We start from the raw sequence: 22,728 nt of genomic DNA, 5'->3' as shown, positions 1-22,728 counted from the left end.
GCAGTGCAGTGTCCGTGCTGCAGATGTTAGGGTCTTGGAAGAACCACTGGCCAATAGGTCAAAAGCAGAAATCCCCTGTTTTGGAGGGTTCTCATCTTCCCTCAAAGTTAATCTAGAAAATATGGGAGCTGACAAGGGCTGGAAACAGGAAAGGAAGGAACAGAAGAGAGGAGCAGAGGAATAAAAGTCCATTCACAGGGGTGTGGATATGGCTAGTACTGTGATGTCGAGGCTGGCTGCCTTGTTAAAGAAACCATTGAAATGTTAGGTATTCTAGAAAAACATAAAACTTAGCTACCTCAAGTTGTGGATCTGGATTAGCAAGCACATTTTTTTTGTTATTTTTCATCCTCTGCACACTGCCTGTAAAATGGGCAACGTACTCCCATAGGAATACTCTGAAGAAAACATTCGTCAGTGCCTGTGAAACTCAGATTGTGTAGCAAGGAGCCTCGGAGAAAAGCCTGCAAGGAGATGAATTGTTTTGTCTGCAGAGCAGGGTAGGAACTGCATATAATAAATGAAGTATGTAGCTAACCGTGGTATCACAAAGAAAAACGTCAGTAGCTGTGCAGTCAATGGTCCCTGGGAAGAAGGCTTCTATGGAAATATTTGCATGCCGCCATGTAATTAAAGTGGTCACGATGCATCTACACAAAGGCCTGAATCAAGTTCCACAGGTAAACTTTGTCTCATCATTTCCACTGATCAGTTTCTTGACTTCAAAGCCTTAACACCCCTCTCATGTAGTGGTGTAGGGTTGGATTTACTGTCGGCAAAGAAATTGGTGACTGCAGATCCCCTTATCATACACAGGTACCTTTCTCTTTTTTCCTTTGGATTCTCACTTTGCAGCGTGCAGTAGAGTTGAGCTATTAATGGTACACATATGAGCACCTGTGTGGATGGGGATGAGGCTTGCCTTTAAATTTAGCTTTTCTTTGCAGTGGCACATTGCTATTTCATATATGACTGGCTTTTTGAAATCATTATAAGTTTTCTTGAAGCATTAGAGTTTTCCCATTTTATTTCCTCAGATGTTTTTCTCTGTTTTAGATTTTTTTTTCACCCAGATTTATTAACCCACAGTTTTCCAAACTGAATTTTCAGTTACTTTAAAATATAGAAACCTTTGTATGACTCCTTTGTATTACAGTACCTTTGTATTACTCCTTGGGTCCTTCTCTCATAAAAACATCCATAATGGATTTCCATGCCCACAAATCTCAGGAGTACTGGGAGAGCAAGTAAACAATAAATGATAATGTTACTTTGAAATAAGAGGATTTAAACTCCTCACATACCCTTGTTAATGAGTGAAAAATAACACCAAAACTGACATCTTGTCTGCTCTTTATTTTATTCTGCTTCTGTAGCATACTCAATTGGTGTGATAGATGACTACTTCAAGGTGTTTAGGAGAGCTGATTTATAGTCTAGCCACATGAGCGTTAAAGGCATGGGTGTGAATCTTGATGAAGTCAGAAAACTAGTCAGTCTGGTGGAAAACCATTAAACACCTAAGCACGATGCTAGATTAGTGCATTTGCCAGAAATGTAAAAAACGTAGTACATATCACGTGATCTTCCAAATCAGAGAAAACAAAGTTATGGTGAGAAATGTTAATGGTGTAACGTCAGAGGATATGGAATTACTGGGGAGGTGACTGAATCATAACTTCTCCTTAAAACATGCGTGTGCCAGTTATTTGAGAATTTTCCAGAAACAGAATAGCAGAACAGGAATGCCACAAGACATCGGAAAGGCAGTGAGGCTGTGCTATCCAATGATGATCTTATTCACAAAAAAAAAAAAAAAAGAAAAAAAAAGAAAAAAAAAAAGAAAAAAAAGTAGATGCCAAAGAGCTAGATTTCTGGACAGAAAATACTTGCACACTTTGAATAGGTTTTTCCATTTTCCCTCCTTGAATTTTTAAGTCTTAAAAAGATGTCCGAATGTTATTTAGGTATAATGAAGTGTGCAACGGGCTGTTTCGGGCTGCTCAGTACAAGAAGGACATCGAGGCCCTGGAGCGTGTCCAGAGCAGGACTACAAAGCTGGTGAAGGGCCTGGAGCACAAGTCCTGTGAGGAGTGGCTGAGGGAGCTGGGTGTGTTTGGTCTGGAGAAGAGGAGGCTCAGGGGAGACCTCATTGCTCTCTGCAACTGCCTGAAAGGAAGGTGTGGGGAGCTGGGGGTCGGCCTCTTCTCGCAGGTTACTAGTGATAGGACTAGAGGGAATGGCCTCAAGTTGTGCCAGGGGAGGGTCAGGTTGGAAATGAGGAGACGTTTCCTCTCAGGAAGAGCAGTCAGGCACTGGGACGGGCTGCCCAGGGAGGTGGTGGAGTCACCGTCCCTGGGGGTGCTCAAGGAGAGGCTGGACGTGGTGCTTGGGGACATGGTTTAGTGGGTGACACTGGTGGCAGGGGGGTGGTTGGACCAGGTGATCTTGGAGGTCGCTTCCAACCCGAATGACTCTGTGGTTCTGCGACATTAGGAATAGAGTAGAAGCGTGCACAGACGGTGTTTAACTGAGCGTTGGCTGTGCAGGAGCGGGGCATTGCTGCCCTCAATGGGGTTTGGGGAGGAGAGGGGTCTCGGCGCGCGGCCCCGCGCTGCCTCAGGCGCAGCTGCGCGCTCCCGCCGCGCGGTCACGTGCCCGCGGCCCGGGGGCGGGGCTGGGGCTGGGGCTGGGGCTGGGGCTGGGGCTGGGGCGGGGCGGCGCAAGATGGCGGCGGAGCGGGAGCCCCCGCCGCTGGGGGAGCCGCGTCCCGCCGAGCTGGAGGAGCTGGAGGACGGCGAGGAGCTCTTCGCCAGCACCGTGTCCACCATGGAGGTGAGGGGGCGGCTCCCCGGGCACGGACAGGCCTGCCCGGGCCGCGGACGGGCCAAAAGCGGGGCCGGGAGCCGCGGCCCTGCAGCGGCCGAGGGGGTGTGGGGGTGGGGGGCGGTTAACGGCCGGGCGCAGGCCGCCTCCTGTCAGCCCTGCCCCGGGCACCCCCCCGCAGGGGGACAGTCGCCCCCCTGCCTCCTGCCGTGAAGTTTCCTGCCCCTGACCTTTGCGGCGATAGGATCGCTCCTGTTTTTTTTTTTTTTGTTTGTTTTGTTGTTTTGTTTTGTTTTTTTTTTTTTCCTCCTTTGTGTGCCGGCTGTCCTTCGCGAGAAGGCACCGCGCACAAAGAGGCTGTTAAACGTGTTTTGTAAAGCAGAAAAGCAACCGCTTGTCTTCTCTCTCTTACCTCTTTTTCTTTTTGTAGATGCGTAAAATGTGCAGTGCTAGGAAAAAAATAAAATAAAAAAAAAAAAAAGATGTGTGGAAGCGTGCTGTGAAGGATAGCGAATGGTGTGGACCTGCAGTTGACAAGGATTGCACTGATAGACGTCCGTACATCTGCGTATCACTGGGGTCTTGGTCTGTGCACCGAGACTGCAGAAAAGCATAAACATTGTCTTCTATCTCCTGTGGCTTTAATTCTAGACCATGGTAGACTTAATGCCTAAAACCCAGTTAAAAGTCCTCTTAATGATTAAACATAGTTACTGAGAGCTCCTCTGACTTGGAAAGCTGGCATCGAAACACACTTTGCATTGAGTGGCTTGGTTGACAGTCCCCTTGTGCTGCTTCATTTTTGTATGCAGTTTATTTGGAAGAAAATAGCTAAGGGGAAGTCTCTTTGCTTAAAGAGAAGCTTTGAAAAGCTTTGTCAGTAAAGTTTTTTTTGTCATCTAATCAGCTACAGCATTTAGGGAAGAGCCTCGCTCTTGTGACTTCCTAGCAAATTTGGAAGGAAAACTTGAATCATGACAACTGAGTTTGAACTAACTGCTCAGCACCATGAAGCTAGATCATATAATTCAAGTGTATAGGGCACCTTTGCCCAAAGAAGGGCAGTCATCCAAGGTGTGGGCTTAATTAACCTGACTTGAGGGTTGTTTTAATCCTATAAATATTCATGTCTCTAAATGGCTGTGGAGGTTCTTTAAAGTAACAACAGCTCTTTGCAGTTGATCACATACTTGCTTGTGGATTACCTGAGGGGAAAGTGAAGCAGGGGATGGTGAGGTCCAAAGCCGGTTTTGATGAAGGTGGTGGTATTTTGAAAGGGTTCCTAACTGGTTTGTCTTCAAGCTGCAGATATGATTCTGTATGATTAATTCCTCTTCTTACCCATCCTGAGCATTTTTTCTTGCTTTCACTCTTATTGCAGCTCACAAAAGGCATCTTGCTTCTTTCTTACTTGGATGTGCAGTGGAAAAGGTGTGAAACTGCTAATAGGTCTTCCAAATAGCTTTTGTGTTAACAAAATGTTTCCTTAGAAGACACCCACTTATTCGTCTGAGTTTGTTCTGACAAGATACAACTTTCACATGTACTATGAAGAGTATACATGGAATATTTAAATGCAGTTTATGAGGAAGGCTTACTTGTGTAATTAAATGGAGACTTGTATATTTCAAGGTGGTTTCTCTGGATGTGAAGGAAAAGGAGCTGGAGCTTTAACAGTGCAAGTGTACATACTGAAAGTTAGTGTTTTGCATTGAACCCTCTCAATTCCAGAATGAAAAACATTAAAATGTCACACTGAGCTGTAACATCTGGAATTTCTGGGGCGTAGCAGGAAGGTGTTCTAGGACTTGAAAAGTTGCTGTGCTGGAGTTAAATGAGGGCGCTTCCCTTTTTGTGAAAATAGAGCTTGAAAGCTCTGGGCAGCTGTCTGAGCAGCAGCTTGTCAGAGCTGGTAGGGAGCTTGTTTCCTTGTCAGATATCTGCAGTGCCTTTGAGTAGTAGAATGATTCTTGGGTTTTTATTATGCCAACTGTATTGTAATGTCTCATGGACTACCTCCCATTGAATTCATCATCACAGAGTGGTCTCCCATTAGCTGCCACAGTTGCTTTCATCAGTGGAAACAGTCAGACTGTATCAGACAAATGGTCTGTCTAAGCCAAGACTGCATTTCCAACAGTAGTCAGTGGTAGATGCTGTGCAAAGAATATTGCTGACGATTGTGTGTATGTGCTGGCACTCACCTGCAGTGCTCTTCCAACTACGAGGATTTTGTTCAAGGGCTTCCTGAGCCCTCTGTAGTTTTGTAATGTTCACAGTCTTCATGGACTTACCTAGTTGCTAAATTTTCAGATGCTTTTTTTTTTTTAAAAAAAAAAAAAAAAAAAGTTATCTAGATATGTGTGAGAAGTCCTGGAAGTTAACTCTGCGTTACAAGGATAATCACCTCCTGTTACAAGTTTTTATAAATAAATTGCTAATTTTCCGACTGTGTCCTCTGCTGCTATTAGGAAAGACAGCAAATGACCACGTGAAAGTCACGTTTGGCAACATACGTGAAAAAGCATACCTTAGATTTTCTGAAAAATAGTACATTTAGTATTTTTTCATCATTACCTTGTTCTCCTCTTCCTCCTTGCCCCAGTCTGTTCTATTCCACTACTGCTTGAAAATTTTCTTTGCCATCTACTTCCTTGTTTTTGTTGCCACTGTTGTGCCACTTCTTACTCCATTTCCTTCTAAACACTTCTCACTCATTTCTGTATCACCCACCTCCATCTTCTGTAAAACAGGTACTGTGTGAACATGTGGCTGAGCTGCTACCTACTCATTACAATTGGTATTAATATTCCTGTTGTGGTTTTTTTTTGTTTTTTTTTTTTTTGTTTTTTTGTAATGGAAGAATACATGGAGGCACTTGAAAACAATGAGTAAGCAGATGTTGTAATCTATCAAGGACTGTTATTTAGGGCAGGGTGTGTATGCAATCTCATTGCCAGTTTAACAGTTTATGTCAAAGACCTGCAATATGTGCTTGGTTTTCTGTGCAGAAGGCAAAATATTAAGTAGGAATCCAGATGTCTTTCTAGATATGTATTGAATTTAACACTGGCAATTACAGTGGAAGCAGTAATAATCTCAGTAGAATATCTGAGAATAAAATATTAAGTCCTTGAACACTATACTATAACTTTGCAGAAGACTAATTCTGCGCTCAAATTTAATTGGGGTAATTCAGCTGGAAATACGTCTCTTGTTCCTTGGTGTTAAATCCAGGCTGTAATGGATGCACAGGGTAGTTCATTGTAGGGTAATTGTGTGCTCTAATTTTAGGGCATTATGCTCCTACTTGAGTCTTTATTCTCTCTGCCCATGCAGTACTTTGTGAGCTTCTGAAACAGATTCAGTGAAAACCAGCCAGATGGCCTGGAGCAACTGGAGTACTATGGTGGTCTGCCTGTCAGCCTACTGAGACCCCACCAAAGGAGGCTTGGCAGAGCTCAAACAGGTAGCTGAACTGGTCTGGGGGAGACCCTGTTGTTAAGGGATGATGTCCAAACATCCAGGGCTGTAACATCAGCCAACAGAAAACACAAGAACTTGTTTTTGTGCCTTCGTAAGTCAAGGCTATAAAAATACTCATTTATTGCTACCGCAGTGTAATGCACAATTGAAGGGAAGAAAATTGAGGTTGTGATTACCAGTTTGGGTTGGAATGGGCCCATAGTCCTCTCATCAGAATTCTGTTTCTAGACAACAAGCAGAGCAGGATCCTGAATGTCCTGGCCATTGAGTGTCTTGGTTGTTGGGTGCTTCCTTCAGTTTCGGCACAGAAGCTTTACAGGCAAAATGTAAACCTGTCCATGTTTCAGGAAATGGACAGGTTTGTGAGTCACTGGCATCAAGAAAGTGTAACACTTCTAAACAGTTATGCTGCCTGTGTGTGTGTGTTGTCTAGGCAATGAGTTTGTGCAAGTCTCTGTCTTCTGTTTCTTTTCTAATACTCATATTTTCTCTTTGTTATGTATTTAATAGCTTCTCTGACTGCCATTTTTATAGACATTTTAGCTGTACTCCATAGGCGTAAAAGAAAGAACTTACCTACTTACCTGCTTTTAGCTTGTACCTGTAGGAGAGTGTAACTGGAATAGCTTCATGTTACTAATACTTGTATGGGTGCATGAGTACATCTTTTTTTTTTTTTTTTTTTTTTTTGAGAGAGAGGCTGAATAGCACTCTGTTATCCATTTCTTGTGTAAAATAATCAGATGATTAGGAATTATTGACTGTAATTTCTGACACATTCAGGGCAGTGGCTTTCTGTGCCTTCATAAAGTTCACTGAGAACAGCTGTCTGTTTTGAAGATGACTTTTGAAGACAGTGTCCTAACCTGTTACAAAACTCTTAAAAACAGGTTGGTTCTGTGTCCAAAACTACTGTAGCTGTTCAGACCATTAATCATCTTTTAGAAGCTTGTATGTACATATACATTGTTATTTAAACTTTTCGTTTTTAGTTTTCTTCTTCATATAAAGACAGTTCCAACTGTTTGTCACCTCCATCCTTAACTTACCTCCTCTGAGAATGACAGCTGTTTAAAAATTCCAGAGAGCCATTTAAAGATTTATAGGTCCGGTAATTCCGTATTCAGCAAAAGGCAATTTTAAATGACAGAAATCTTCCTTTAGAAGTGAATCATCCTCAAAGCTAAATGTTAATACCTATTATTCTTAAAAAGCAAGACGTGAAGTACACAACAAATACAAATTTTATTTCATATTCATATAGCAAATAATGCATAGGAAGAGCATGTGCTTCACTGGAAGTCTTCCTCTGAGAGTTGCTTCTAGACCTCATTCCTTTTTAACAATTTATAACAGCTGCATGAATAAGCTTTGTTTGTTGAGCCTTTCTGAGGTGCCTCTGGGGTTTGTTCAAGGCCTCTCCTTTTGCAAGTATTCTCCACTTGTGCTTCATGGAAATGGGGTAAACAAATTACGGAGGAAGCACACTGTAACTGATCTGTGACTATGCCTGTGAAGCCTAGTACGTAGTGCCACTTGAACAGTGCCATGGACAGCATCTTTCCCAGCTCAGTAATGAAAACAGATCCATAATCCTACCAGGGCTCGGTGGCATCTTTCCGTGTGTTTGTCTACTGCTACGAAGACTTTCCAGTTTTCGAGGTAGGAATGGTTTGCTATTGGCTTAGGTTAATTCCTCTGTTTAAATTGTTGATTTAGGCACATAAATGTGTTCTTATTACGCAGTGTGTGGATCAGGTCTAAGAGTTCAGGGTGATTTTTCTATCTGGTAGGTTTTTTTTTGTAATTAGAAGCCAGATGTAGTCAAAAGTAATCATCAGTGAGCAAAACAGCTGCCTCAGATAAAACTGAGCAGATAGGCTGGGAGAATATCTTGAAGATGTATTTTTTCACATTGTTTTTTTTTCACCATTCAGTAATCAGGTGCACAATTAAGGGATAAAGCTGGAAGCCATCTGCTGTGTACAGTAAGTGTCAGGAAGGCTTTTATTCCCTGTGCTTGGCCATGTTACAGCTATTTCTCCTGGAGGTGAACTGACAAGCATGAACTGTGTGTCATTCTGCATCCCTGTTGGTGTGGGGTACCCACTACGTGCTAAACCATAAATAGACGAGTGGGGTTTTACTCAGAGTCGAGCAGTGGAGAACCTTACTTGGAATGAGTAATCTGTGATGTTTCTGTGCAGAATCACTTATGCTGATAAAACTATAAATTGCTGGAGCCTCACAGGGAAATAAAGGCTTTGCTGTTCTAGCTGAGGTACACAACCTTGAACTTGCAGCTCTGTGCAGCCCTACACAGAGAGAGAGGCTGTTTCTTCGGGAATGTGCTACTTGCGAGTTCTCAATTCGCTTCAGTGTTGACCTTTCCATGTGATGCATGCTATCTATGCTATCGTTAGTAGAATAATGGAGCATGTCAAGTGGTGATTTTTCTTTAACTTGCTAGCTCATTTCCTCTAAATTAGTTATGTGTCTTGTGATACAATTTAGGATGGTGCTTCAGAGAATGAACAAATACAACTTTGTTACCTCGCAGCACTGTGTTTGCTGTGGGATCATTTGGGCATTGGTGTAGTATGAGATGGGAAGTGTACCTGTGGCTAGTGGACTATTTGCTTCTAAGTTTATAAACTCTACTACCTTCATATAGTTCCCCAGTGTTTCTGCTTTGACTTTCTTAGTAAGCTCTAAGGCAAAAGCATAGCAAGCAGTTTGAGAGGCTGCTGCTTTTGTTGCTCATGACTTTATTTTTTTATTGTTTTCCCCACATTACATGTGGAATTCCCAGAGAGTTGGCAGCTGGTGGGAGAGGGACAGGAATATAATCTCCTTCTGTAATTTGAATGGAACATGGGGTTTCTGTTTAAAGGAACACAGACTTTCTGGCATACTTGTATTTTCTTTCACCTAGAAAAAAATTTTTTTTAGAAGAAAAAATTTTGAGGTCAAGAGAGTCTTGATTTGGTTTGTCCCATAGAAAACAATTTTGTACTGTTCCTGAGCTTCTCGGGCAGGCTTCTGCTCCTTGCTTACTTCCTCTGACCAGAATTTCAGGTGACTGTGATCTGGGTTGATGTGGGGGCCAGGATGCTGCTCTGTGCTGCTTCAAGTAAAGCTGCAGTTGTGTACGTATGTTGTATCAGAACACAACACTGTTCTTTGAGAGCCGGTGGTCAGGAAGACCTCTCCCTTAGGACCAATATCCATGCCATGCTTTATGCATGCTATGTTTATGAATGTACAGTATATAATCTGAACAGATTACTTTTGTGGTTTTTTTGTTTGTTTGTTTGTTTGTTTTTTTGTTTTGTTTTCAGGCTTTTTTTAGTGTTTTGTAGCCCATGATGTTTGTTGAAGTGTAGCCTGAAACATTTCTTACCTATTTTGAATTTTGGTTCTGAACCTAAATTATGACAACTCCCAGCAAAAATTAGGAAACACAGAATGACATAATTTACAGATGCCCTTGAAAAGGGCATGCATTCATGAATAGATACGCTGTTGTTGAAAAGCTCTTAGCTAGCTATCTGGGATGGAACTGTGGGAAGTGAGTCTTGCAAATTTTCTAGTACTGTTGCAGTAACCCTAGCTGATGCATACTCAACAGAATTTGGTAACTGAAGCACTGGTCTTTTGTTACATGTGTATTTGTTTTTTGAGTAAGCTGTATACTTGGAACCTCAACTTCAGTATCGATTCATCTGTTTTCCTGAGCGTCTTCCGAGTATTTCTCTTTTCACAGGACAAATTCTAGTCTTCAGTGAATTAAAAAACCTGTATCAGTGGCAAGCCTAGCTTCCATGTCAGTGCAGTGTGACCCTGTGTAGGAATAATCCCTGAATTCAAACTGTTAAAGATACCAAAACTTCTTATGGCTGCAAGCAGAGCTGAGTTGTTTTAGTAGCATTAATCTACTCTTTTAATCTCTGAAAAAATGGGATGGAGAACTTGAAGATTTGTTTATTTTTTTCTATGTACAAATCTAAATATAAGCCTTTTGAAAAGGAGCTTAATCAAATCACATTCAGCAATACTAATAAAATGATTCAAGATACTTCTGTAGCAGCTTTTGTTTCACGCTAATTAAACTTGAGGAAATGAGTAACTTTTTTTTTTTTTTCTCCAACAAAGAAATGAAGAGAGTTGTTGACCAGCTCATATCCTTTGTTCATTGTTATCACACTAAGAGTAGGAAATGGAAATAGCTGACAGGGTTTCCTTTCTGTACATCTTTCCCTGTTTCTTTGCAATGAAAGAATGCTTGTTGCAATAATTCTTATGTGGACACGTGGCAACTGGCTCTGTGCTAATTATTTCTTTTTTTAACAGTCAAGTCCTTCATCTCCAGAGCCAGCAAGTCTTCCTGCAGAAGATCTCAGCACAAACTCCAATGGTCCAAAGCCGACAGAAATCATGCTAGATGATGATAGAGAAGACCTCTTTGCTGGTAATTACTTGTTTCTTCTGGTGTGTCTGTATAAACTTGTTTGCTGTTGGACTTAGAAAGAGTATGCTTTTCTGGGGAGGAGGTTTAAAACCTTTTTGTGCTGTTGAAGGTCATTTTCTTGGCTTGGCTGTAAGGAAATACGAAGCAGTACTGTTGCAATGGAAAGTTAAATTTTAATTTTATGCAATTGAGAGTTGTAGCCAGTCTTAACTGTTTCTTAGTCTGTTGAAGGTACACTTCCTGGAAATTTCATTAAGTAATGAATTAATGCATTCAGGTATTAGAAGTGTCCCTTGCTGCCTTCAACATTGTTTGCTATGTTCAACAATCATGTATTTACTTAAAGTCCTATGGTCTTATGAAATACTGTTCATTTTCTGAACTTGAAAGTTAGCAGGAGAAATAGTGCACTAAAAAAGAAAAAGATATGAGATTCATCTTTGCCCAAAGTTGTTCTGTCATTGTTAATACATCTTGCTACTGATCGTGCATTATTGTAAAACTGTTTTGGAATGTAGCCTTTCATTTTGAACTCAAACTAGGAGATTTTATCTTTCTTATTAGTAAAAACAAAGTGATATATGACTTATTCTTCAGGTTAGATAAGTTTTGATTAATTGAGAAAGTGAAATTGGGATTTTTTTTCAACTAAACTTGCGTGTGTGGTCTCAGGAGTAAACACTTCTATTACACTCTTGACAATATATATTTTTGTAAAGTAAATTAAAAATTACTTGCACATACTGAATTAGTGGCACCTCAGGGAACTTATTTAATAGAAAAAATTAGTGTATTTTTTTCATTTGACAATGATATACAGGTTTTTTCTTGTGCGACTATAGTGTTGGTTAAGTCTGTGTAAGTACTAGTTTCTCAGTGGTGTGTACCCTGGCTGTGTAGAGTGGCAGTGTTAGCTGGTTAGTAACACATTCTGGTGATAGCAATAAAGTAGTAAAATGTAATTAACAAAACAAAAAAAAACACACCACAATTTAAGTTACATCCTTGTTTTCTGCTTCATACCTATACATAAGGTATTCGTGTCATTTCCCAGTTATAAAGAAAGGTAATTCAGATTGTATTATAAGCCAGGGGTTATTTCCTTTTTCCGCAAGACTCTTTTTATTATAATGAAAAGGTAACAGACCAGCATAGAGGAAAAGTCCTATCAATTCACTAGCATTTGATTCATGACAGTACTGCATGTTTGAAGAGAGATATATGAAAGCTTTGATAAGTAACCAGTCAATACTTCCAATCCCTTATTAATCAGTCACTACTTAATGTTGCTTGTCTACTAACCCATATCCTAACATGGGATATGGTTTCTGTCACAGTTACAGGTATATTTACGGTTCAGGAAAGGAGATATAATAGGTTTATGGACATCAAGAGGTGGTTTCAAATGTTTCTTCTCAATGGTAACAATGTTTCTACAACTACTTACTGAGTGAGTCAGTTGGCTGTCTGCTTTGAATACAATCCTAAATTCATCTTCATTGATTTCCCTGTTACAGTCACTCAAAAATAGAATCATTTAGGTTGGAAAAGACTTCTAAGATCCAGTCCAAGTCTATCACTATACTGTGTACCTCAGCGCCACATCAACGTGTTTTGTGAATGCCTCCAGGGATGGTGACTCAACCAGTTCCCTGGGCAGCCTGTTCCAATGCCTGGTCACTCTTTCTGAGAAGAAATTTCTCTATTTCTAACCTGAACCTCCCCTGGCACAGCTTGAGGCCATTCCTTATAGTCTTGTCACCAGTTATCTGTGAGAAGAGGCCAACCCCCAGCTTCTTTTCAGGTAGCTGTAGAGAGCAATAAGGTCTCCCCTGAGCCTGCTTTTCTCCTGACCAAACACCCCCAGCTCCCTCAGCTGCTCCTCACAGGACTTGTGCTCCAGGCCCTTCACCAGCCTCATAGCCCTGCTCTGGACACGCTCCAGGGCCTCGATGTCCTTCTGGTACTGAGGGGCCCAAACCTGAACACACAGCACTTGAGGTGCAGCCTCACCAGAGCTGAGTACAGGGGGATGATCACCTCCCTGCTCCTGCTGGCCAAGCTATTTCTCAGTTTTAGTTTCTAAATTAACTAATTACAGAATCACACAGAATCACAGAATTTTCTAGGTTGGAAGAGACCTCAAGGTCATCGAGTCCAACCTCCAACCTAACGCTAACAGCCCTCCACTAAACCATATCCCTAATTAACTGTTTCTAAATTAACTCTATTTAGTTCTGGGCTATTTTTTGTAGATAGATTTATATTCACATCTATTATGTTTGTTCTGAACTTACCAAACTTATATTTGCATATATTGGAATGTACATTTGTTTATGACACCGTCAGAATATATTAACTAGTTTACTAACTCTCTGAAACTGTTTTAAGAGAAATAGAGAGTAAAAACCAGAGGCATTTTCCTATTTCTTTTGTATTTATTTTGCCTGATTTTATGACTTAGAAAGACTGGCAGTGCTTTAAAAATGAAGCTTTCTAGTACTAGGAACATATACAGTATTTAAAGTCAACTTTTTGTAACCATAGAGCAATCTGGAATAGATATTTTAGGAAAGCCAAATTCTCTTCTGGCTGGAAAATATAAAGGAAGAAGGTGGCTGGAGTAAATATTGATGGGAACCAAACAGAAGGAACAAATGTTAGCAGCCAGATTGTTTCAACTGAAGTGGATTCTGTGAGAAAACAAACGGAACTGATTTAATGAGTTTGAGTTTGCCGTGGGAGGCATTCTTTGAAATGTGTATGGCACTGAACTGAAAGCATTTAACATACTGCATGTCTAACACGACAAAAAGTGGTCTGTAAAAGGTCAGTTAACATACAGACTGAGGCTAGGATGGGCTCTGAAGCAGGAAAAAGAGCAATTAGTGGAGCTTAGGATAGAATATGACATCTTTCGCAGTATCTTGTTCTAAGCAGGAAGTTTGCATGAAACAGTTGTATCCTAGTGAATAACTTCTCTCTTTCTGGTTCTCTTTTTTAGGACTGTTTTGTTAGACAGTGATGTTAATCCAGTCCTTGAAAGAAACAATGCCATGGATAGAAGCAGTGTGAAGGCTGTGTGAGAGATCTATTTTCTTGCCTTCAGCTTGGTTGCATAAGCCTTGCTTTCTATGAAAGCAAGACCTAGTTAAAATATGAGTGAGATTGAGTTTTGTTTTCTTGGACATGTTGAAATTACAGAGAAATCTCTAGTTCGCCTGTAGGGACAAGAATGGAGTTCCACAGCTTCCTATCACTATTAGATGCTATAAAATCCAGGTGAAGAAAATCCTATGGATGGCTACTGGAAGGAGAGATTCTGACTCTTTGTAGGTATAAACAATTATAGTTTTGTAGTCGTACTTGTGAAAATGTGGTAATCACAGAATCATCTAGGTTGGAAGAGACCTCCAAGATCACCTAGTCCAACCTCTGACCTAACACTAACAAGTCCTCCACTAAACCATATCCCTAAGCTCTACGTCTAAACGTCTTTTAAAGACTTCCAGGGATGGTGACTCCACCACTTCCCTGGGCAGCCTGTTCCAATGTCTAACAACCCTTTCAGTAAAGAAGTTCTTCCTAACATCTAACCTAAAACTCCCCTGGTGCAACTTAAGCCCATTCCCCCTCGTCCTGTCACCAGGCACGTGGGAGAACAGGCCAACCCCCACCTCGCTACAGCCTCCCTTGAGGTACCTAAAAAGAGCGATAAGGTCACCCCTGAGCCTCCTCTTCTCCAGGCTGAACAAGCCCAGCTCCCTCAGCCGCTCCTCGTAGGACTTGTTCTCCAGGCCCCTCACCAGATTTGTCGCCCTTCTCTGCACCCGCTCAAGCACCTCGATGTCCTTCTTGTAGCGAGGGGCCCAAAACTGAACACAGTACTCGAGGTGCGGCCTCACCAGAGCTGAGTACAGGGGGACGATCACCTCCCTAGCCCTGCTGGTCACGCTGTTCCTGATACAAGCCAGGATGCTGTTGGCCTTCTTGGCCACCTGAGCACACTGCTGGCTCATATTCAGCCGACTATCCACCATCACTCCCAGGTCCTTCTCCGCCTGGCAGCTTTCCAACCATTCCTCTCCCAGCCTGTAGCTCTGCTTGGGGTTATTGCGCCCCAGGTGCAGGACCCGGCACTTGGCCTTGTTGAACTTCATGCAGTTGACCTCAGCCCATCGGTAATGTTAGTGATATTTCTCTCTGACTCCTGTAGGCTTGAAATTGATTTATTATCTATCTAACAATGCAACCTTAAATAAGGTGAGGGAGAAACGCTATGATTTCCTGAATTGTGTTAATGCAGTTCAGAATCTGTTGGTTTTTTTTTTTAGGCTTTTTTTGACTGTGCTTAAAGACTCTTTGCTACTGTGTTTCTGGGGCAGCCATTAGAAAGTGCATGAAATAAAATGTTTTAGATATTCCTCATCTCTGCTGACTTGTAAGTGCTTTGTCAGGGCTGTTAAAAGTGGCATGTGAAGGTGGAAGAAACTGAGGTCTCTGTCTGCTGTTGGAGATGAGTAGACTTTGCTGCAGCCTTTGTCAGTATTGTGGTTCTTGGTTCTGTAAATGAACAGTCCTACTAAACCCATTTAAGCACTTTCACCTTTAGAATGAAAGTCATTGTGATGATTATTTGGCCAAAAATGAATTACTTTATCTTAGCCCATAGTTTTCTTACGCGTGGGAACCATAATAGTCAGTGCTTCAAATCATTCAGTGTCAGGAGTACCTCAAAGGTCTTTGAGTTGTGTCTGTAAAACCTAGCCATCCATAAGGTTCTACGAGTAATGAATATGATAAGAGTAATGAATTAAACCTTGAATCATTTTTCCCAAAATGTTGGCCTCCAGATCCATATCTAACTGCAGAAACATGTTGTGGACTGCCTTTGCAGGACATGGCTGTCTATGCTTTCTTCCTTTGGTGTTCACAGGTGACGAGCAAGCCTGCTAAGCAGTACCATTGCGCAGTTACCATTTTCAGAAGAATAGAAAGTTCAGTTTTTTCCACTCTGATTGTGAATGTTAGCTTTTTTCCGTTCCAAAAGGTGTTTGGGAGTGCATCCTCTTGTACAAGTAGCTAGCTACTGTATCCTCAGGGAAACTTGATGTATTTTGGTAGGGATTTTTTTTGTTGATTTTTTTGGGGAGGGGGTGTTGTTTTCCTTCAGGCTGTTACAGATACATCTTAGCTGCCTTTGTTTTTTTCTCCTGGAAATTTGTACAGAAAAGAACATCCCAATTCTGTGGACCATACAAGATAATACTTGAAGCTCAGCCGAACAGCAAGTTTTCAGCTAGCGTGCCTGTCAGGCTGTTGTCATGTGATAGTCTGAGCAGAGCAGATATGTGCAGATGCCTGGCTGCCTTTTAGAAACTGGTTAGTGAGCTCTACGTCTTTTCTGTGAGAACCAAACACAAAAGCAATTGAAGCTACTGGTTTATAGTGCTTCTGTTCTCATTAAGATTATTTTTAGTCCTCTTCTTGTAAAAGTAAGAGTCATGGGCTATGACTTAAGCATAGCAGAACACTCAGTTCTGTTAGAATATCCATCTACAATTTGTGCTATACCCTGGTGAAGCTTTTTTTTTTTTTTTTTTCTTGTAATAAATAAAATGTATCCTTTGTTCTGGACAAGAGTTTCGACTTCAGTTTACTTCCAAATCTATGTGAAAATCTATGTGATCATCTGAATAAATTTGCAAAGATAATAAAATTTGAGCACTCACGTGATAGCAGAATGTTAAGAGATCTATGATGTTTAGAAGTGTGATCAGTAAAAATAACTTACTCAGCTGAAGTGAGCTGCTTGTGAAGAATTGCAAACTTGCACTTTCTGAGATGATGCTTGACAAATACTGGTGGTGAAAGGTAAAGAAACAGGAGCTGTATGATGCTGAGATCGAGCTCCCTGCTTAAGTGCTGATAGGAACTTGGAGCAGTTGCCTGTAGAATGTTAAACCTAACTAGTTGTCTTTTGTAGCAGGCAGAGATATTTTCATGTTCTTTTGAAGCTAAGCATCTTGAGAGATCTTTTGTCAGAGACCACTGATGGGTTATAGAGCAGGCATTCGTGTGCATAAGTCTTACAGCAATAGATTGGTTGGAGTGCTTACCATGTGCTGATAACTGCCATGGCTGACATGAAATATGTTGGACCTCAGTGTTTCTTCCTTGAAGCTGGGCAGAGCAGTTGCCACTATTCCAGAAGAGCTTATGATTTTGAGAACTATACAGTAAAGCAAGACATCCAAATTTCATTTTTCATGCAAATATTAATACAGAGCTTAACAAACAAAACAAAACAAAAACATATGCAAAGACTGCATCACCTGATTTCTCAAATTGAAAGAATGTGTGTGAGAAGCGTGACTGCCAGAGGTCATCTGAACAAATCTGTTTCTTGGGAAATAATCCTTTAGCAAATATACTAGTTAAAGACTGCTTTTCTGAGGGGAAAGAATAGCTAGAAAGTGTAATAGCCTGCTATTCTTATTATAGAGCTAATGCTTCTTCTCCCCTTCAGAATCTGTCTTGAATGACAATAACCTACTTCTGAAATTAGCTTCTAATACTTTGCCTCTGAACAAGAAGCATGATGTCCTTGTCTTCTCCTGCTCTCTCCACTCACCCCCTTCCACTGCTGTTTCCATTTCACTCTTCTAGATTTATGTAATATGCTGGGTGCATGCAGCCTTGGGGGTGAGAGGTAACAGGAAAGGACAGCATAAACTCTTCTTCCTAAAATAACTGACTTGTTGCTATCATTCGGACATACTTTTTTTCCTGTCCATAAATCCTCTCAGAAAACAGAAGAGGAGGACTCATAGGCAACACTTTGCAAGACTTGTTAATTCTCAACCAACCTGGAGTCACACAGGTCCAGAAATGCTGGTGTGAACGAAGTCTGCTCTTACGCCAGTTCTAATCCTGCAGTTGCAAGTTGGTGGTCTTTCTGAGAGGAAAGCTTCTTGCATTTTCAACTGCTTGTTCTTGCTGCTTCCTCTTACAGAAACAATCCAGCAGAGTAGCTTCAGCTGTTTTCTGAACAGTGGTAGGGGGCTGATCCTGGGTTGATTTCATGTAGTAATCAACTCAACCTGGGTCAGTTCATGTTACTAAGGGGTGTGTGGATACAGGTCTGAGAAAGAGGAGTGGTGGGGAGGGTGTGTGCCACTGCTTTACCTGACAGCAGTGATGGTTTGACACCTTTAATTCACACTGCCTTTGTGAAGTCATATTTTCACAGAAATGTTTTCTCAACTGATGATGGTGAGAGATCGGTGTGGTGTGAATGCCTTCAGTACTTGTGTTATAGTCCTGTCTAAAATTTTAAGGTACAGCAGGCTGATTACTGATGGCTAGTGGTTCGATTTCCAGACATTTGTGTTGGAACATAGCTGGTGGTAGAAAAAGAGTGAATTAAAGCAGAACAGCTCTATTTATGTATGTGTGCATGTGTCCATATATACTTATATACTTTGGTGAAACAGTCAGTTGAATAAGTTCTTACATATGTTGAATGCTGCTAGCAGACAAATAAGAGAACTACCTCTTTTCAGTATTTAAATGTGGTTCTTCCACCGTCTCAGTCTAAAAGCTTTTTTTTTTTTCCATCTGTGTCAGCATGACTACCCGCCTCATCTGAGGTTTTGAACTAAACTTCTTTGTTGTATTAATGGTATATCCTTTCTCTGTGGCATTTGAGGGTAGGAAGGAACAGCAGGATTCTTCAAAAAGATTTAGCAATAAGAATAAAAAAGGGGAAGGAAAATTATGAGCTTTTCAAGAAAAAAAACATTTGCTCATATTAAAATGGAGAATTTAAAAGGTGCTTGTGTTTAGTTTGAAAGTACTATGTAAATCAATAACCTGAAAATTAGGAAGAAGATTGCCAGCAGGTCAAGGGAGGTGATCCTTCCCCTCTGCTCAGAATCCTCACTCAGAGTGCTGAGCACAGCTCTGAGCTCCCCAGAGCTACAGGGCAGAGTCCAGGAGAGGGCCTCTAACATGGTAAAGGGCGTGGAGTGCTTGGCACAGGAGCAGAGCCTGAGAGAGCTGGGACTGTAGCCTGGAGAAGAGAATCACAGAATCATTTAGGTTCGTAAAGACCCTTAGGATGGTCCACTCCAACCATCCACCTAACACTGCTGACCCACCACTAAACCATGTCCCTAAGCACCATGTCCACACAACACTTAAATACCTCCAGGGATGGTGACTCCACGGGCTACAGCACTTCTCTCTGCCACCCCTTCACGGTCACTCCCTGCCCCTGCTCCCATTGGGGTCCCTCCCAGGGATGCCGTCCTTCCTGAACTGAGCTTGCGGGTACTGCCCACAGGCAGCAGCTCCTCAAGCACTGCTCCCACACGGCTCCGTCCCATGGGGTCCATCCAAACTGCTCCAGCACGGGTCCCCCACAGGTGGGCGGCAGCTCCCCCCAGACCCCCTGCTCCTGCGTGGGCTCCTCTCCACGGGCTGGGGCCTGCTCCTGCGGGGGCTCTCCATGGGCCGCAGCCTCCTCCAGGCCACATCCACCTGCTCCACCGGGGGCTCCTCCACCCATGGGGGGGCTGCAGCGTGGAGATCTGCTCCATGTGGGACCCATGGGCTGCAGGGGGACAGCCTGCTCCACCAGGGGCCTCTCCCTGCACAGCCCGCAGGGGAACTGCTGCTGCCTGCCTGCAGCACCTCCTGCCCTCCTGCTGCACTGCCCACGGGGGCTGCAGGGCTGCTGCTCTATTTTCTCACCCTTCTCTCCCAGCTGCTGTTGCCCAGCAGTTCTTTTCCCCCCCTTAACTCTGCTCTCCCAGAGGCCCACCCAGTGTCGCTCATGACTGAGCTCTGGCCAGCAGTGGTTACCTCTTGGAGCAGCTGGAGCTGGCTCTGCTCTGGCATGGGGCAGCTGCTGGGCTCTGCTCACAAAGGCTGCCCCTGCAGCCCCCTGCTACCAAAACGTTGCCATGCAAATCCAGTATGAAATATAAAAAAAAAAAAAAAAATAGCCTCAATACTGACCCCTGAGGAACATCACTTGTGACTGGCCACCACTGTGAGTGGCCACCATTCACAATGACCCTTTGGACCCATCATCCAGGTATTCTTTTGTCTAGCAAGTAGTAGTACATCCATCCAAACCGTTAGCAGCCAGTTAGCATACAAAATGAGACTTCTTCACACATGGTGTAACAATTTCAAAAAATTTAAAGTAGATCAGATCTTTAAAACTGCTCTTTTCTTAACCCTTACATAAGGACTTGTAATACTAATAATACTTTCAGAGCACCAGGCTTTAACAAGGTTAGAAGGAAGGTAGCTTATTTTCTTGTGACAATTGAGCTGTTACATATACAGAAACTGCAAGAACAGCTCTCTTCAAATTTGCATATTTGCATAGTAAACCTTTTTGGTAACTGCACAACCTGGAGTGGATCTGCTTTAGTGCCTGAAGCTAAAAGTGGTTGGAACTTTATGCAGGGAAGTTTGTAAATGCATCTTGAGATAAGCTGTGGAGTCAATTTCCATATCAAATGATGGTTCTGTGGTCATTATTATCCTTTAGGGAACTAAACTTCTTTAAAATGCACATTTACAAGAACCACAGCATTAGTTAAGTAAACCAGAATTGGAACTTCTCTATACCCAAGAAGTGTATAGTTTACCCACAGTCAAAACCAATTAATCAAGGAACACATGCAGGATTTGGAGAGCAGAGATTTAGATCCTCTTTAAATACAGATGAACTGTATACAGTCTTAAAGAAATATTGTTTCTAATGAACTGTTGTAAGCCCTAAAGAGGTGGTAGAAAATAAAACTGTTTTTGCTAGTCAGAATGCCTCATCTACTGAAAACACTTTTATTGTATAGATTATGGCCTATTTATAGGTTATTGGTTATTTAATAGATGTAACCTATAAATAGGTTATTTTATAGGTTATGGTCTTGGGGAGGGGATGCACTGTGGTTCTATTTTAAACTTCATTTAAAACATACTACTTTGCTTGGTATGTTTGATTATCAGCCTGTATGAGTAAATAAGCTGTAAATAACCTGTATAAGTAAATAAGCTTCATGGTACAAAGCCTAAAACTGGCGTAGGTGCTGAAAAAGAGCAGTCTGTAGGATAGAAAAAAAAAATCATCAGTTTTCACAAAATGTCTTACAGAAATGAATGGATTCCATGACTGCTTTAAAAGACTGTTTACCTGACAGCATGTGAAAAAAGAATTGTGATATTAATCTTACTTTAACCCATTATACATGAGAGTCAAGTATCACATACAGTTTTAGCTATATATTTAAATAAATTATCTAGCACAAATGGATGCTATTTACAGGTGATCTTACTAAACTTATATATTGTAATTTTTTTTTGTTTTGTTTTTGTTTTTTTTTTATGATGGACATATGTATCAACTACGTGAAAACTTATTTGCTAACTCAAAATCTTTACCTAGAAGCCACAGAAGAAGTTTCGTTGGACAGTCCAGAAAGGGACCCAATACTTTCACCAGAACCTACTCCTGCAATCACTCCTGTGACACCTACTACATTAGTAGCTCCCAGAATGGAATCGAAAAGTGTAACATCCCCTGCAATTTTCGATAGATCCAGAGAAGAGGTATCCAGCAAATTGTAAATTATGGAAATGTTTTGTTTGGTTTTTGAAGGTTATTTTTTTGTTATTTTGGGGTTTTGTTTTTATTTTTTAAATGATAGTTCCTAAATTTCAACTCACAGGACCATCCATTGGTAAGGGGAAGTATTAAAAAAATAATCTATTTTTTGGCATTTAAAGTGTGATAGGCATTTGAATATTTAAAATACAAGGAAAATTCCTTAGCCAGGTAACTGTGTTGGAGATCAATAGAAATGTTACTGATGTACAACTCTTGCTATCGTGTTACAGTTTTTAACTTGGATTTCTGAAGTAATTGTTAATGGGGAAATGGAGAGAGCAGTTTTCAATGTTATCCTCCATGTAGCTGAGGCTGATCGTGGTTTTAAGATGGCAGATTACATTTGGTGTTACATTCAAAGTCAGGGCATTGGCAAATGTCATTCGTTCCAGAGTACATCCTCTTACTGGACAATGTCAGGGGCAAACGAGTTTGCAAGCAAGACTTGTCTGTGATTTGAAGATACCTGCTTCCTGAAATGCTTCAAGATGGCATTTTATTCTTATTTTCCTCACCTTCAGCCGTGTCACACTGTCCTTTCTGCCATGGTGTTCCCTTAGATCTCTGTTCTATCAAACTTAGAAATATTGCATGAAAAGGTCAGGAAATTGTGCATGACTACAAGCAAGTATCTGAAATTCTTTAGCTATCATTTCTCCCCTCCCAAGCTCTTGTGTTACTGATACCATTTGATTAAATGCTTACAAAAACATTGGGAATGAGAATGCTTTTTTTTTTTGAACCATACTATCTGCTGACATTGGAGGAGATAAAAACCAAAGTAATATACACTCAAGTTAAATATATGATAAAAGTTGAGGCTAACGTGGCTTGAAAAGGGGCTGCCATACTAAAGGCTTTTGCAGAAAGGCTTAAAATTAAAACCAGTATTAGAAAGTATATTCACTTCATGTTGGATGGTGGGTCTAAAACAGATTTTAGTTACACAAATACTTAATCTTCCTGCTACTTTCCCTATACCCTTATCCTTGTACCTGTGTATAATATGTTCATGTTATCTTGCTAAATACGGCATATCCTTCTTCCTAGATTGAAGAAGAAGCAAATGGGGATATGTTTGATATAGAAATCAATGTATCAGATCCAGAGAAAGTTGGTAAGTTCCTTCAACCTAGTAAATCAGATGGGGGTAGACTGTCACATTTCTTGAAGACTGTTGTGAGATTTTAGTATTATTTCTTACTCAGTTACCTTTTGGTAACTCTTAATATCTAAATGGAAAGATATGTAATGTATA

At 41.3% G+C, this 22,728-nt stretch overlaps 1 protein-coding gene across 2 annotated transcripts in view; it reads left to right on the top strand.

Annotated features, from left to right (window-relative positions):
• The first annotated feature begins 2,722 nt into the window (after positions 1-2,722).
• The window catches only part of SNX2 (sorting nexin 2), a 34,187-nt gene continuing 14,181 nt past the window's right edge, over positions 2,723-22,728 (top strand). For both annotated transcript variants that reach the window (XM_082782900.1, XM_082782899.1), the window contains exons 1-4: positions 2,723-2,835; positions 10,666-10,783; positions 21,249-21,412; positions 22,521-22,587. In XM_082782900.1, the coding sequence (XP_082639026.1) occupies positions 2,728-2,835; positions 10,666-10,783; positions 21,249-21,412; positions 22,521-22,587 (457 nt within the window). In that variant the 5' untranslated portion in view covers positions 2,723-2,727. The remainder of the gene's footprint in view (positions 2,836-10,665; positions 10,784-21,248; positions 21,413-22,520; positions 22,588-22,728) is intronic.

This window comes from Aythya marila, assembly GCF_965140915.1.
Source record: "Aythya marila genome assembly, chromosome: Z".
Classification (NCBI taxonomy): Eukaryota; Metazoa; Chordata; class Aves; order Anseriformes; family Anatidae; genus Aythya; species Aythya marila.
Note: the sequence above shows the minus strand (reverse complement) of the source record. Positions and strands in the feature narration are given on the sequence as shown.